Here is an 18,094-nt window from a genome sequence, read left to right as displayed (position 1 = left end):
TTCCTTTCTTTCCTGAAGTGCATGAGGAGCTTACGAGGGCATGGATGACACCTTTCTCTGCCAGAAACTGCCTGAGTAGCTCCTCCTCCCTCTCTACCCTTGATGGGGGAGCGGTGAAGGGTTACGAGGCTATCCCTCCGGTGGAGCGGGCCGTTGCAATGCAGTTATGCCCAACGGCGGCCGCTTCCTGGAGAGGTGATCCTCGTCACCCCTCTAAAGCCTGTAAGTTCTCGTCCGCTCTTATGGGCAAGGCTTACAAAGCTTGTGGGCAAGCCGCCATGGCGTTGCTCCAGGTCCACCAGGCCCAGGCACTCATGAACATGCACGAGGGTAGTTCGGACCGTGAGCTCATGGGTGACCTCCGCACTGCAACTGACCTCGCCCTCCGGGCGGCCAAGGTTGCAGCTCGCGCGGTCGGTTCGGCGATGTCCACACTTGTGGTCCAGGAGCGCCATCTCTGGCTCAACCTGGCCGATATGAGAGAAGCGGACAAGGTTCGGTTCCTGGACTCTCCCATTTCCCAGGTTGGGTTATTCGGCGACGCTGTACAGAACTTTGCCCAACAGTTCTCTACAGCTCAGAAATAGACGGAGGCCATCCGGCACATCCTGCCTCGGAGGGACGCTGCTGCCTTCACCCGCCCACCGGGGGTCAGATCCTCCGCCTGTTCGTCGCCGAGGGCGTCCGCCTGCAGCTGCCTCAGCTCCCGCCGGACCATCGCAGCAGCCTTCACCCAGGTTCTGGCGTGGAGCCGGCCACGGAAGGGGCGCCCAGCCTGCTCCAGGCGCTGCCAAGCCAGGTGGTAAGCATCAGCGCAAAAGAAAATGCTGAACCTGGACGGGCTCTCAGGGATGGAGGAGTTGCTCGTGGAGTGGTCGCCGATCCACTCCCTCTGGCTGGTTGGAGGGCCGGCTGGAGTTTTTTGTTATGTGTGTGTCCGTTCCGCCGCTGGCCCCTATAAAAATGGGGTCAGCGGTACCCACATATTCAGAAAAAGAGCAAATTTTCTGTTCCTGAGTCCCAAGTGGACCAGTCTGGCGGGTGTGACCCTGTAATAGCCTTACATCCCCCAGCTTCCCTTGGTCGCCAGCAGGCAGCTTGGGGCGTTCGAGGACCCGGTCATCTGCCTTCTCACGTCCCCCGCCGCTAGTGGAGACAGGTAAGTGTTGCACTGCACACTAACACCACTATCTCTACTTTGCTGCCCCACCTTAGGCTCGGCTACCCCGCTCAAGTCAGTGATAATCATCACATTAGGTGTTGAGCAGACGTGCTCCTGAAAATTCAGTGATGTTCATCACACCGAGTGTGGAGCAGTGATCCTGACTTGTGCGTGCTTATCTTATCCTGCTGGCGAAGGATTTGATATAGCCGCTCCTCCAGCCGGTACGAAGGCCAGTTGCAAACTCGTTCTTCGTGCTACTAGGTGGTGAGTCGTGACCATCTTAGCCCAAGATTGGTCTGCAGCTCCGACCTGAAAGACATGTTCTTCAGATCTCTACCTTCCGCACCGCAGGCCATCCTGTGTGTTGCGTCTAAGGGTGCAGTATCAGTACAGTGTCCTTCCCCTCGAGTGCTCCAGAGCCCGTTGGGTCTTCAGGTCAACTGGAAGATAGTAATCTTGCCCACGGGCTGAGTATCTCTTTTTCAGTTTTGGAGAGGGACTCGGTCTAACACGTCTCTCCAATGAGAATCTGTTCAGCTGGTGTTGAAGTGAGAAAGGGTCCCACTGAAAGAGCTTTCAGAGGCTCCTGGGGTATATGGTAGTCGCAGCCTTTGGCTTCCTCCATATGTGACCGCTTCAGCACTAGCTTCATGATCGAGTCCCGAGGTGACCGTGGCAGAGCAGCTCACCCTGTGTGACTATAGTTCATCCCGGTCTGCTGCCAAATCCTCTTCAACAGAGGGGCCATGTACAAAGGGCGTGTTTTAACGGGGGCCTGGGCGACCCCCGACTACACGGGCATTCGTGCCTCGAGTTGTTAGACATTGCGACCGTTGCGCAAGCTTCCCCTGCATGTCACAACTCACCCGTCACCTCCTCCTTGGAGTCAGACGTTTCTGAGGGCGCTTTGTTCCACTCCTCCCGCTTTACTCAATCGTGCCACCATCCAGCCTCACGACAGTTATAGCCAGGGCAAGTGGAGACTCCATCCCCTGGGTCCAGCTGGGTCATGACCATTCCGGGGCCGCTCAGTTGCCCCCCCGGTTTCATCTTTCCGCCAGTGTTTGTGTAAACCGAGGGGACTACCCTTCACCCCTAAAACACCCCTAAAACACTGGGTCTCAGCTGCCCCAGGGGCCCCCAGAAATGCGTTTAACCCCAGTGAGCCTTCTAAAAGTGACTGCGACTCATGGTTGCCTTGCGCCTGCTCAAGTCAGTGAAATCATCACACTTCATGTTGAGCAGAATTGCTCCTGAAACTCAGTGAAGTCCATCGCACTCAGGTGTTGAGCAGCAATGCTCCTGTAGCTCAGTGAGTTCATCACACTCAGGTGTTGAGCAGAAATGCTCCTGTAGCTCAGTGAATTCGTCACACGCAGTGCTGAGCAGAAATGCTCCTGGTGCTCAGTGAAGTTCTTCGCACTCAGGTGTTGAGCAGAAATGCTCCTGAAGCTCAGTGAGTTCATCACACTCAGGTGTTGAGCAGGAATGCTCCTGAAGCTCAGTGAACTTGTCACACCCAAGTGCTGAGCAGAAATGCTCCTGGTGCTCAGTGAAGTTCTTCGCACTCAAGTGTTGAGCAGAAATGCTCCTGAAGCTCAGTGAGTTTATCACACTCAGGTGTTGATAAGGAATGCTCCTGAAGCTCAGTGAACTTGTCACACTCAAGTGCTGAGCAGAAGATGCTCCTGAAGCTGATCGTCAGGTTCCTGAGGAGCAAGGTCTTGTAAATCCTTGCGTCCCTCTTTATCCTCTTGGGCCTTGTCCTTGTGCGACTGCACTGCAGAGACCGCCTCTGAGCCACTGCAGGCAGTGAGTTAAAAATTCTGTTATATCAGTTCTCCCGCTCGCGTGGTCTCTACTAGAGGGTAGGGATTGCTCGCTTTCGGTCAACGTATTGTGCCTGGAGTTTGGGCCGGCTAACTCTCACAAGCTGAGACCCCGGCTTGGATTGTGCCCAAGGTTCCTACCTCTCCCGTAATAGGAGCAGGTGGTGAGCCTGCAAGCGCTGCCCTGGAGGAGGCAGATCCAGCCCTGGCTTCTCTGTCCGTTCGCTTGGACGTGTACAGAACGCAAGCCATAGACCTCAGACCAGCTCTACAAATATCTGTTGGAATTCAGCAGGGAGGGAAGGCTGTTTCCATGCAAAGTTGCACTTAGTGCCTGCCTTCATTTCGGTAAAAATCCGAGATGCAACATGTCCACTTAGGTGTTGAGCTCCTCTATGATGAGTGTAAAGTGCTCCGCCTGGGCGTTGACGATATGCTTTGCTAAACAGATTCTAGAGTTGGGGGCTGGACGACACCTAGTTGAACCGCTGCTTTCAGTGGGCTCCCTTCTCATGAAGCCAGTTTCACCGTGAGCCCGGTTCAAGTGTCGGCTTGCTGCGCCATTCCGCTCCTATGGACTGGATACGTGCGCCTTTCTACTCCAGTTGAGTTCCCTTAAAATGGAACCCTGTTGAGTTCCTCCACAACCCTCCGACGTCGGACGTGTGGAACGTCTGGTGTTAGGCCTACCACTCGTAAGCAGTGTGGAACCTGTGTTAGGCTGGGTCCATATGTTGCGGTCCCTACAGCGACCCCATATGTGTATTCTTCCACGATACGGCTCCCTGCGGCGAGCCCGTGTCTTCCCTCGGCAGAGTCTCTCTGCCGTCACTGTCCGGTGTGTCTCCCCCGTCTTAGGCTGGAGCCACCCCAGTGACATTCCATATGTTAGACTGCCCGGTTTCCGCCCAGTTCATATGTGTATTTTCCACGTTACCTCCCTCTGGGTTGGATGTGGCTTCCGCAGCGTCCCTTCCTTCCAATGTACGGGGAACGCTTTCCCAGGAGGAGGGAACGGAGGACGTAGTCCCCTTGCCACTACCGCTGGACCACCGCTGACCCCGGGTTACTCTCGGCTCCTCAGCGAAAAGCAACTAATGCGTGCATCCACTTCCGTATTTATACCCGCGCCGCGGGGGCGGAGTGTGTGATGCAAATCACGCACACCAAATTCCATTTGCTCGTTCAATAGTAATCGAAGATGATAGGCTCCCTAGCGTGATCCCAATTCAGTCGACCGTCGACTACGTCCTCCGTTCCCTCCTTCAGGGAACGGTGGGTTGCATACGCAACCAGGACGTTTCGTTGCATAATGTGGAATGAAGTTCTTAATAAACCAACTTAATATATAAGAAACTAATTTGCCCTGTATTTTATTATTACCAACTGCTTTAATGTTGAATTTGTGAGTTTTTAAAGTTGTGTATTTATAAAGAAATATAAGACAATTAATCTCTCTACTAGTAAGATGCATTAGGTATTAGGAAGTATTAGGACCCACTGCTTGATTATTAAATTCATGCGTTTCAATCAGACATATTGCCACAGGTGTACAGTACAAAATGAAGCATGTAGTCTGCATTTACAAACATTTATGGAAAAAAATAGGTCGTTCTGAAGAGCTCAGTGAATTTAAGCGTGGTACTGTGGTAGGATGTCACTTTTGAAATTTCGTCCCTGCTAGATATTCCACAGTCAACTGTTTTTAAATGGTATTATTGGAAAGTGGAAGCATTTAGCAACAGCAGTAACTCAGCCACAAAGTGGAAAACCACGTAAAGTCACAGCGGGGTTACCGAGTGCTGAGGCACATGGTGTGTAAAAGTCGCCAATGCTCCGCTGATTCCATAGCTGAAGAGTTCCAAACTTCCACTGGCATTAATATCAGCACAAATACTGTGCGGCGGGAGCTTCATGGAATGTGTTTCCATGGCCGAGCAGCTGCATGCAAACATCACATCAATGTGAGAACAATGCCAAGCGTTGGATGGAGGGGTGTAAAGCACGCCACCACTGGACTCTGGAGCAGTGAAAACCCAACTCTAGGTTTGGCGGATGCCAGGAGAATGTTACCTGCCTGACTGCATTGTGCCAACTGTAAACTTCAGTGGATGAGGGATACTGTATGGGGCTGTTTTTCAGGGGTTGGGTTTGGCACCCTTAGTTCCAATGAAGAAAAAATCTTAATTCTTCAGCATGCCAAGATATTATGGTCAATGTGATGCTTCCAACTTTGTGGGAACTGTTTGGGGATGGGCCTTTTTTATTCCAGCATGACTTTGCCCCAGCGCACAAAGCAAGGTCAATAAAGACATGGTTGGATGAGTGTGGTGTAGAAGAACTTGAATGGCCTGCACAAATTTCTCACAGAAACACTCCAAAATGTTGTGGAAAGCTTTCCCAGAAGAATTGAAGTTGGAATAGCTGCAAAGAGCTGACCGACACCATATTAATGTTATTAATGTCCTTAAAGTCCCTGTTGGTGTAATGGTCAGGTGACCCAGTACTTTTGGGTACACTTTAGTGTACTTGCATCACAACTGGAAACTGACATGTTTGCCTACACCAAGTAAATGTTCTGAGAAGCATAGACATCGAAGTTAGGCAGAGTAGGATAAGAAGTGGTTAGAAGATTTATATTTAAGGGAAGGGATGGAAGTGTCATCGGGGAATGGAGGCATCCACAGAAGGGCCACAATGTCCTCAGTGTGTGAGAGGAAGTGAGGCTGTGGATGGGAAGTGATGGGTCCAGATGCGCAGGGTCAGGTGTCATGAGATATCTAGATCTTCAAGGACAGCTGGTGCTTGCTTGTGAAAGAAAGGAATCAGCCAGGGACAAAGAGATGTGATGCTGGATACAGATCCATTGTCACACGCTCACTCCTGGTGTGAGTCTGAAGTCTGCTCAGTAAGACCACAGCCAGAACACTTCAAAGTAGGCAGATCCTGCTAGATGGGAAACATGCAAGATCAATAGTTAGTCCTGCTATTTGCGATTTGCATTTGAATCTTAATCGCTACAATATCAGCTGCCTGATGCGCTTTCATTTGAGCAATTTTCAAATGAGAGAAGCTTTTTGCACACTGTGAAATTTCCAAATATATATATATATTTTTTTTTTAACTGCAGGCAAAGTCTCACAGACGATTAGTTAAACTTTTTTTAAGCTCTTCCTGAGGGGGACTTATGAAAATTTAGCTATGCTTAAGTTGCATGGAACTCTGTTAGCACATTACCAAAGAAAACAGGAGACTGGGTATGCTTGTGCTTTAATTGGAAGTAATCTTCAGACTGACCCTTTGTTTAATTTGAAGTATTTAAACATGATGCAGAAAAGTAAAACATGATGCAGATTGCACATAAATGATCTATTCACACAGAGAGAAGCCAATATTGCTATTTGAATAATTTGATTATTGCAAGTTTGCAAAAAGTCTAAGTTTTTGTAGATTCCAGTGTTTGAATATAGAATATTTGAATATCAATATAGAGAATCTGTTTTGCATGTTTGAGAGAGAAGAGTGCTGTTGCTGCAGAATCTGCCGACTTTAATTTATTTATATATAATTACAGATTATTACAAGTGTAATCCATACAAATTGTTCACCCTGATTCTTTCGCTTTTCATTGTACATTTTTTTTCACCTTTCTCACATATTCTCTTATCTTAAAGAAGAGCTAAATGCATTAACTACAATGAAACATTCAAATAATCATTGATCATTTTAATCTTTTGACAGTATACTTTTTTAATAGAGCAGGTAAAACTGCAACTGTTTGTCAGGGGTTATTGATTTTGGACCTGGTGTATTTTATTCTGTGATTTAATAAACTTGAATAGTGCGATGCTAACATGGATTCTAGAAGATTCTAGTAGGCTTTTCTTCTGGGCATGCACACAGATAGCAGCAGAAGTGAGAGGGGGTGGTGAAGTATTACACAGGGAGCTGTTGGGGAAAAACGAGAGGGGTGGGTGGAACGGAGAGTGGCACAATCCGATGAAACGGATACGGATGAGCCGGGTTATCCTTGTCTATATCACCTCTGCTAGGATCTGGCATTAGTTCTGACTTTGTGATCATTTTTTGAGAACATTTTAAGAAGGATTTTTTCTTTAGTGTTGTAATTCTGTGTGCTGTAGCATTGTAGCTTGTCTTTTAAAGGGATAGTTCACCCAAAAATGAAAATTAGTCCATGATATACTCACTCTGCAGCCACCCTAAGTGTATGAGATTTTTCTTTCAGACGAATACAATCGGAGAATAATTTAAAAATGTCCTGGCTTTCCAAGCTTTATAATGGGAGTCAATGGGTATATTTTGGAAGTCCATCAAAGTGCATCCATCCATGATAAAAGTAATCCACTCGGCTTTGGGGGGGTTAATAAAGGCCTTCTGAAGCGAAGCAATGCGTTCGTGTCAGAAAAATATCCATATTTAAAACTTTATCGACTAAAATGACTAACTTCCTGCAGACGGCCGTACGCCAAAAGAGTAACACTTGACGATGTATGAAGTAGGCTGTAGGAGTAGCGTAAGTTTTCACGCCTCTCGCGGTTCAAATAAACAGGGCTGGGCAACTGTATCCATCATTATATTGTGCGTCAAGTTCAAGGGTTACTCTTTTGCTGTAAATCGATGCGTACACACGAACGCATCGCTTCACTTTAAAAGGACTTTATTAAACCACCAAAGCCGAGTGGATTACTTTTATCATGGATGGATGCACTTTGATGGACTTCCAAAAAAAATGCCCATTCACTCCCATTATAAAGCTTGGAAGATCCAGGATATTTTTTTAATATAACTCTGATTGTATTCGTCTGAAATAAGAATGTCATACACCTAGGATGGCTGCAGGGTGAGTAAATCATGGGCTAATTTTCATTTTTGGGTGAACTATCCCTTCAATGGCATCTAGAAAACCTTTCGTGTGCATCTAAAACATTTGGAACCGTCCGAAGAGACCCAGCTATTGCCCCTTCAGACGCCCCTGAGGCCAAGCTTAGATAGCATGTTAGTCCCTCTAGCAGCTCAAGGTATATAGGTAGGGTAGTTTTTATCTAAACTCTAAACTTTGCCTTAGGCTAATGACAGTACGCAGCAGAGATTTAGCTTAAAGATTTATTTACCCAGTCTAATCTAAAATTGCTTTTAATGTTTAGCTTAGTACAGTGTGTTTCCTTTTTGTGTGTATTTATTTGATATTGTTCTTGCTGCTTTTGTGATTTTCTTTTTTTTTTTTGTAAAGTGTCTTTGAGTACTCAGAAAAGCGCTTGTCAAATAAAATGTATTATTATTATTATTATTATTATTATTATCAATGTAATCGAAAATTGTACTAACATCAAGAGGACTTATTTTTCCTAATGAAAAATCCGAAGTCAGATAAAGAAGGAGTGGAGAAAGCCAGTCCTGTTCACAAGTATTTATTAAACACATTCTCACTGTATCATAAACACATCACTGGGTTTCACAAATATCTCTAAACTTTACTGACATGGCATTAACTATTAATTGAATTAACATTAAATTGACAAGAAGAAGGGTTTGAGATGTAAAAGGAGTGTGAGCTTATAAAGATGTGTCGATGCAGAAACGCTGGTCTGGTGAACATTCCGGTCTTCTGTTGACAAGAATGATAGCTTTCATTTGCATGCTAAAGCGGCAGCTGCCCCCTCAAGATGGATGAGGGTCTCGACCTCATCCCTCACTCCTTTTGCAGTATTCCTGCACAATAGAGAGAGAGACAAGATTATACCAAAAGGATAAGCATTTATATAGCACATAATGAACCCAAACCCTGCTTGTAAGGTGACCTCAAGGAACTGAGCCTGTCCGTCCTGAAAATTAGCTCAGTGGACGGTAGCATACAGCGGTGATTCCAATTTCAAACTCAGGTGGCAACAAAATGATACAAAAAACATATTTACTGAACATATTATTTCTATTTACTAATTTCTATTCACAATACACATTGTTTCAAAGAAGCATTGCAAAAATTCATAATATTAATCTGTATAATACCTTATTGCCTTCAAGACCACATTGAGCAGTGTAGAACTTCATGGGCAATAGTATAGTTTACATTTGTTGATGATATAAATAATCAATCAGAATGAGATTTGCTATTAGTACAGTATATCACTTTATGTGAGTATGTCGCTTTTGAATGCTTGAATCTGAATGGTTGACGAACGTTCTAAGGTGTGCAGTTTTTTACATAGAAACGCATGGCTAAAGTAATTTCAGACAGGTCTTGACTGCATTACATGTCCATATCACTCTGACAAATGATTTCAAAGGTTCTTACAGCCTACAACCGCAAATGAACCAAAACCCAAAACCCACAATGACACTGACCAAGCAAATAAATATAGTAAACAATAGGACAAAATTATTTACATGTTTTTTTGCCACAAAAAATGTTTTATTATAAACAGAAAGCACATACTCTGGACATATACTGAAGACACACACTCACAGAAACATGTCAGCGCTGCTCTGACAATTTTAGCTGTGAAATAGTTTAACAACTTAAAAGCTTCCTCACATTTCTCACTATCGAGGTAATAACTGTGCTGTTCTTGGAGCAGATAAACTTACAGTTTGGCTATGCTTAATATCTTAATATCTGCTTAATACCGTTATTGTCTGTGTAAACAAAAAACAAACAAAAAAACGTGTGAACGTCAGGGCCGTAAAAGACAGAGAAGTGACATTGTATTGGGATGGGAGAAACCCACCCAAATTAGCTTCGGTTAAACAGGCGTATAATAATTTGGGTAAATGTGTGAGCTAGATTTATGCCTATTTTTTCACATCTTTATGGACACCACAATGATTTCCCTCGTGTGGTAATATTTTACCTTATAATTACATATGGTGTGCAAAAATGTGAACTGCTGCGTCCGTGTAAATGAAAGAAGCAAAGTGTATGCGCATTGTGCACACGCAACATTATGGCCAAACATACGCCCTTAAAATAGCATCTGAATAAGACTAGGTTTTTTCCTGGTCTGTGGCGGAACTGTTTTCTGAAACTGCAAAATAGCACCAGGGAGCACCAGGGAACGTTTGCGCCGGAACACACCTCCTCTTTTCGCTGAACCGCCCAGGGGAGCGCAAGTTCATTCCCTAATTTACCGACGTGCATCTGTGAAGGGGAAAAGTCCGCTGTGCGTCGGGTGCAAAATAGGAGTGATACATTCCTGTACAAAGTCATGTGCTTGAAACAAAAAACATTCGGTGTACAAAGTTAATTGCACTGAGTGCAAGAGTAATAGTGTTTCATAATGTTTATTTACAAAGTGAAATCGCCAACAACTGGCCTGACATGAATACTACAGCGTTTTTAATTGTTTCTATGGATCAGTGTGAATGGGGATTGTTTTGACAACGTTATCATCTGAATGCAAAAAACGAAGGAAAAACTTTTCAGATTTTAGTGCATCGTTGTCATGTTAACATACACTTAGTCCTTTATCAATGGCTCAAGCCTCCGTTACTAGCTCTTAAATGGCATTTTGGAATTAGCAACAGAGGTGTGGGATGAGATGCGTAAGAAATTAGTCCTAAAAACAAGAGCATTTTGAGGACAAAAACCCGACTCCTGCAAGTTCATCTGCAATGCCCATATCTCAACATCCAATCAACAACTGATCCACAACCGCCATATATTTTTCTTTTTCGAAAATCCATTACACTCACAATATGGAAGAACAGATTTGTTGTTACTTCCATTTCATTGCACAGTACTTTGAATGCACGATAAGGGCTCTATTTTTTACTTTTGTTAGTGCAGAGCTACACACTACAACCATACACTATGTCTTATTCACTTTTTGTCGGAGCATTCAACGAAACATGCATGAGAGGTTAATGTGATGACAGTCAGTTATGCCTGAGTGTGTACAGCACAAAAATGACAAAAACTTTACCCTGTCCACTGACTTTACATGTAGAACGTACTGAATTGCACAGCGCTCAATTGGGCCCTAAATTGCTTTGGAGAAAGCGTCTGCCAAATGTATAAATTACTTTTAGATGGACTAGACCGCAAAGAGAATGCAGTTTTGAGTTATTGAGATAAATATTTAGTTCAGTGTCCGATTGCTAATGTGTGTTTATTGTATTGCAGCACTTCTTACAACCAGACCACCAAAAGTCTTGTTCCCATCAGAGAGACAGGCTACTACTGTAGACGTCCAACTCGGTAAGTCCTAACAATCTCAGTCATGCCACCCCATCTCTAAAACACAAAAACACACATCCACATGCACAGATACACAAATAGAAAAAGATTTTCATTTATAAAAGTGCTTACAGTCATGCATGATTAATATGGCAGAAATAAAACACAAACAACAAATGCTGTGAACCACAGAGCTCCTGACCTTGATTACATAAAATCCAAATGAGTGTTTTGTGGCATTTAATCCATTTCTGCTAACTTTGAAGTCATTTATACGCTCCTATAAAATGACAAAATGTAATTCAAGCAGATATAAGGGTTCCACTTTATTTCGATTGTCCACTTTAGACATTCTACTAACTATAAGTAACTTTGCAACTACATGTCAACTAACTCTCATTAGAGTATTAGTAGACTGTTGTTGACTGTAGTAGACTGTTAGGTTAGGTGTTAGGGTTCGGGTTAGGAGAATAAGTTGACTTGTTGCCAAGTTCCTTATAGTCAGTAGAATATCTGTTGGGGGAGCATCAAAATAAGGTATTAGCAGATATGAAGCAGACAGTCTATTAATACTCTAATTAAAGTTAGTTGACATGTAGTTGCAAAGTTACTGATAGTTAGTAGAATGTCTAAAGTGGACTATCGAAATAAAGTGTTACAGATATATGCTTTCAAAACAGCCCTAAATTATTGATAACATCTTTTTCTGCAGGGACACATAGACTTGTTTCTGTCCAATAAAATGCTTTCTAGAATAAGAATATCCCTCCTCCTTGTTTATAAATAGCATATGCACAGATCAGATACTACAACAGTCAGCAGATACTGTAGTAGCTCAGACATAAAATCATAAGCAAATAATTTGACATCCTCCTATTAGGACGCATCATTCCAGCCACGGCTCTTTATCAGAACCGCCACTCACATATATTGATTTACATATATTGTGGCCGTTCATTGATGGTACAACCTTTCAAGGGTGCTTATGTTATCCTGCGCTGTGATGTAAATTTTATTTACTATTTTTAAGTGCTATTTTAAGTATTATTAAGTATCTAACAAGTTTATAGAGCATATCACAATTTCCTCCGTATAATTTACCTACAAGTCACTATGCCTTGGATTAAAACATTAAAAATTTTAAAAACGTACAGCATATATGGGTGGATACGATATTCTTGGCCTTCAAAGGTTTCCACAGTTTTACAATACTTATAAGGAAACTTCCAGCAGAATATAAGCATAGTTCCATGAATAGCCAGCAGTTTCTTCAGGTTAATTTAACCTACATGTTTAGCAATGCTTAGCAAATGGATAATTAGGAGAGGATGAAAATGGAGGAATGCAATTATTGTGCAAGTGGAAATGGTCTCTGGTGCTGTAATAGGCATTTTATTAATTTTAATGAATACATTAACAAGTAATACTTTCCATTTTTGTGTGGACTCGCAAATAGAAGAGCAGAATAGCAAAACAAACAGTTTTCAAAGGATTTTTGAAATTAATCTGACAGTTTGAATTAATCTGATATACACACTGCCTGGTCAAAAAAAAAATAGCTGTTTGGATTTAAATAGGCAAATGCTTAAGAGTCTATGACTGGATCATTATTGCAGTGATTATTATGTTTCTATCATGTTATATGTTTGGCAACAGTTTGTTTAACCCTAATTGATGGAGCGTGTAGCTCCAGGACCACACCCCTAAATGCATTGAAGCAACTGCCATGTGATTGGTTGATTAGATGATTGCATTAATAAGAAATTGAACAGGTGTTCCAAATAATCATTTAGGTGAATGTATATATATATATATATATATATATATATATATATATATATATATATATATATATATTATGAAAACAAAAACTGTTATTTTAGATGCAATTTTAATCGATTTGACAGCATTAATATGCAGTATACTGTATGTAGTTCAGTCAAACGATTTTCCCCAATATTTGTGTGGGCTGTTTTTTTATGCTTATAAAGCATCATGCCACTTTTAAGATAGAATTTTTGCTTTCTAATGAAATTTCTCTAAAGAACTCTAATTAACTCTTACTTGTTCAAACACCAAACTCAGAGTCTCATTGTGGTGTCAGCTGACTTGGCCTGTAAGATATATCCGTATCCCTCATGAAGGAATGTGTCAGAGACAGATAAACTGTCTAGCTGCCAAAGGAAATGACTACAATCACACACCCGGATCATACTGTAACTAAAGCTTCCACTGCAGTACAATACAATACAATACAACAAATGCTAACAGTGACTTTTATTTTAGCACTGAGGCTGTATTTTAACTGTTAATGTACCCATCTAACACAGTCAGTCCAGTGCCTATATAAGACATGGCTTTGTTCCTCAGTTAAACACCTCCTCTTTCTTTTTAAAGTATTTACTCCTGTCTGAATGCATTTGTAAGGCTCCTCGTCCAACCTTGGGCTGTTGTCAGAAGCAAAATAGCTGGAGATTTCACATTTAATCTTTTGCCTCCCACTATTTTACACAGTATTCACATAACACATTATTCCACGCATTGACTTGGAGACAGCACAGGAAATGGACTCCTTGAAATTTCAACTATCTCTCAATAGATGAACTGTATGCCAGATGACTTCTTTTAGCACTAGAGATCTGCAGGCACTCCACGTGAAGTCCATTTGCTGGTAGTGTTGTGCAATTAAAGCATCAGTCAGAAGTGTGTTACACAGTGACATTTTTTTAATATATTTTCTGTCCTAATATCTGCTAACACCTGCTTTAGACACCCAGAGCACACAAAATGACACGTGCAGTGTTCAGAAAAGCATATTATGTAATTATGTAAAAGTACGATTTTGTTTTAATGTTTCTGGAAGTTTCTGGAAGTTAAATAGATATACAGTAAAAACAGCAATATGGTAAAAAAAAAAAATATATATATATATATATATATTAGGGATGGGACGGTATGAAATTTTCATATCACGATTATAGTGACCGAAATTATCGTGATTATCAATATTATCACGGTTTTGTTAAAACAAGATGAAACTGTTAAAAAAGAACTGATGCTCACACTGAAAACATTTCAACAAGTTTAATATTTGAGAACCAACAAACAACAAATAAAACAAGCAGCTCTATGCACTTTTTAAAGCAAGATTCTATTCTGTGGCATTTTGATTTTCTTCCTTATGATGACCGTCGTCAATAGCAACATATTATAACAGCGCACATCCATGTATCACAACGGACGCGCGTTCTCATTTCATTCAAATACAACTTGTCATCTTGCGTCTCCGTTTTTGATTGTATTGAAAATTAAATCAAAGTTGATTTATTGTTTACAGAATTTGATAATATCGTTGTGATCATATTGTCTGGACGAGTTTTGTACGCTAAATGGATTTAACAGCTAAGAATAGAGACATTAATCTCTATTCAATAATTATGTGGTAAAAAAAAAATCGTACAATGAATATACATTATTATCTCTTAAATGTCACTCTTAATAGTCTTGTCTGAACTTAGGGCCCTTTCACACCTACCTTGTTTGGTCCGGACTTTCGGACTTTTCAGTTTGGTCCGAATCAAAATTGCAGGTGTGAAACCTCCCCCGGACCAAGGTCCGGACCAAACAGATTAAATTTGGTCCGACGAAAAGAGGTAGTCTCGGTCCGGATCAAACTGAACAAAGGTTTGGTTCGTTTCTAGTGTGAAAGCATTTCTGTATGGTTCGGACTTTCAGACCTTTTACAGGAAGTTCCGGTGGTTCCCGCATAGCCGAAAAAACAGAAGATGGCAGGAAAAATGAGCCGTACGCACATGGGGAGAGGAGGAGACGAGGTTTTTAATTGAAGTATGGTCTGATGACATAATTAGAAGTCAACTGGAAAAAATTCACAAAAAAAAGAGCTCGCGTGATTGCTTGCAGTCTTCTCCTCCTTTCCTGCCGGCGACGATAAAATGTTCGCACGACGAGGACGTTCATTTGGCGAATTTGAACTAGCCTTGTGTATAGTTGGTGCTGCAGGTAATTATGCCATAAAAATAACAATACAGTTGCAACAATATGCGTCTGTTCATTCATAATGTCAAAGTTACCCGCCGCATTGACAACACGCTGACGTCAGACGCACGTCCATTTACAAACCAATCAATGTCGAGATGCAGCCCACATAGATGATGACGACAGGACGCAAGTATGTCACGTAAAGTTCTTTAGTGCGCTCGCATAATTGCAGTGTGAAACCAAACCAAAAGTTTCTGAAAGTATAAAATGTATCAAAATGTGAACTTTGGTTCGGACCTTGGTGCGGACTTTCAGGTGTGAAAACGCCCTTATTCGTTCGTCTTTGGCTCAAAGCCACTTGCTGCGAACTTTTCTTAGCGGAAGCTTCAAGTTTATTTCAAGTGAGTGAGATAAAATATGTCAACTCAAAACAACATTTTGTGCCCAATTATTTCCCAGACGTAGTTTTGAGATCAAAGTTAACTTGCCTTGCGTTTGCTACAACAGTGGATGATGGTCACACAAGACGACTTGGCAGATTTGAAGTGTTTACCTCTATTACTGCAACTTTTTGTGCATGTTCTGCAGACAGAGTGACCATCCTCGATCAAGTTTCCCTCAGGATTTTTGTAAATGCCAAAATATGACCACACCTCAGATTTGGTCCTCCTGAAAGGCTGAAAAATCTCCCGAACACGGTCACTGCCTTCCGCCATTCCTTCTCGAATAAAAAAAAAAACCCAACATTGCGCGCCTGCGTCACACTGTTGCTGGCTGGACAGGATTTATAGTGAGTTATTAAAATCTCGATAATCAAACACGGTTTTAATGATAATTGAATTCTAAACGATATTACTAACCGTCATTACATTTTATCGTGGTTTATAGTGAAACCGGTAATCGTCCCATCCCTAATATATATATATATATATATATATATATATATATATATATATATATATATTAAATTAAGAGAACTTTTATAATTTAAAATGTAATTTATTCCTGTTATGCAAAGCTGAATTTCAGTATCATAACTGCTGTTTTCAGTGTCACATGATCGAGTTAATAATGAATTATTGTTGGCGCTCAGTTAGTAATAATGGTTCTCTTATTATTATCAATGATGCTGCTTAATATTTTTGTGAAAATGGTGCTTTTTTAGAAATGTATTTGAAATAGAATATTTCAACATCTTAAATGTCTTTACTGTCACTTTTGATCAATTTAATGCATCCATGCTGAATAAAAGTATTAATATCCTTTTAAAAAAATATTTCTGACACAAGAAAGTGGTAGTGTGGTAGTGGCTTTTCAATGTAGAGCAGCAATTTTTTTTTTTAAACTGATATTACAGTTGTTGTTTTTTCTTGCTTACACATTAAAATCTTCTACTTAATCTTCAGACCAGGTATGCAAAACTGCAAGCACATTTTCTGATTTACACTCAATTTGCTTTTTTTCAAAACGCTCAACACAGTTCTCTACAGTAGCACATCACTCAAAACTTACAGTACTTGTGTTTCATTTGGAAAACAGTGCCATTCAAATGCCACATTGATTTACCAATTAATAACCTACACCCAATGATGATGTGTAAAAACACCTTACTCCTAATTTGTTCACTTAAGCCCTATTCGCACGGGATAAGTATTACCTGGTGACCTCTATTCATTTGTAATATTTGCGGAGGATGTCTGTGATCTTAATCCCGTGCGAATCGGCCATGTCTGTAATTTGTAAATGAAAAATTTCCCCACAAATGACCTATATTTCGTCCAACTAGGTGTCCTGTGATAATATTAGTCTCGTCTTGTGTGAATTGTTATCTCTGTGATTTGGCCAGGATTTGGCAGGGTCGTATATCAATTTTTCAAGGTTCAGTTTCCTGTGCGCCTTTTTATCCATTATTTTAAATTGGATAAATTGGAAAAAATAAAATTATTTATTTCCTGTGCGCCTTTAGTTGGCGAAGAATATGTATATGAATATGTAATCATATATGGCCCAGCCAACAAAATACTATCAAAACACTCCAACGCAGCCTCCATTGTTCACCAACGATGGACAAAAAGGATACAACTATACAATTTGCAGAAAGAGAAAGCTGAAAACCATTAGAAGAGCGAGAACAAAAAGAATGATTAGATTGAGATGGATGACATGTATAACAGCATACGGTAAGGCACATTCTTCTGTTTATGATATATCATACAGCTAGACCTATAACGACAGAAGTTTTCAAGCAATAGCCTATTGACATCATATCCGGGAGATAAGTCCATAAATGCAAGTAAAATCACAGGCTTCACTTATACCATGCGAATAGGGCTTTAGAAATCAAATCTCAATATTTTGAAAAACAAATACAATTTCACCCTTGAATTTCTGTTTATTTTACAAATATATATGTACTGAATATGCATACAAGTCAAGTCACCTTTATTTCTATAGTCCTTTATACAATACAGACTGTTTAAAAGCAGCTTAACAATAGTAACAAATTCAAATTCTGCTGTAAAGAAGCTCTCAGTTCAGTATTGATTTAGTTCAGTTCAATAACTGTCAAGTTCATTAATGATGCAACAATTGTGATAAATACTGTCAGTGTCTTTGTGCATATAAATGTGTGAGTTCTATGACACTAAAATAGTAGTGTTTTACATGTCATACAATTTTTTTGCTGTATTTTTGGTCAAATAAATGCAGCTTAGGAGAGCATAAGAGTCTTCTTTTAAAAACATAAGAAAAATTATTCCAAACTTTTGACCCGTATGTACACAGTTCCTGGATCAATGACTACATTCGCTAAAATAACACACAATGGCCTGCCCGACTCATTATTTGAAATATTAAAATTCAAGACATTTTAACACATAACTGAACAACAAAGAAAACTGCAAAATT

The 18,094-nt window shown here is 41.1% G+C and overlaps 1 protein-coding gene across 2 annotated transcripts in view; it reads left to right on the top strand.

Annotated features, from left to right (window-relative positions):
- Nucleotides 1-18,094, top strand: part of il1rapl2 (interleukin 1 receptor accessory protein-like 2) — a 657,808-nt gene that overhangs the window by 616,685 nt on the left and 23,029 nt on the right. For both annotated transcript variants that reach the window (XM_077235721.1, XM_077235722.1), the window contains one exon: nucleotides 11,135-11,209. In XM_077235721.1, coding sequence (XP_077091836.1) covers nucleotides 11,135-11,209 — 75 coding nt within the window. The remainder of the gene's footprint in view (nucleotides 1-11,134; nucleotides 11,210-18,094) is intronic.

This window comes from Siphateles boraxobius, unplaced genomic scaffold (genome assembly GCF_051911475.1).
Source record: "Siphateles boraxobius isolate OS27281-9 unplaced genomic scaffold, OSU_SipBor_1 2, whole genome shotgun sequence".
NCBI lineage: Eukaryota > Metazoa > Chordata > Actinopteri > Cypriniformes > Leuciscidae > Siphateles > Siphateles boraxobius.
Note: the sequence above shows the minus strand (reverse complement) of the source record. Positions and strands in the feature narration are given on the sequence as shown.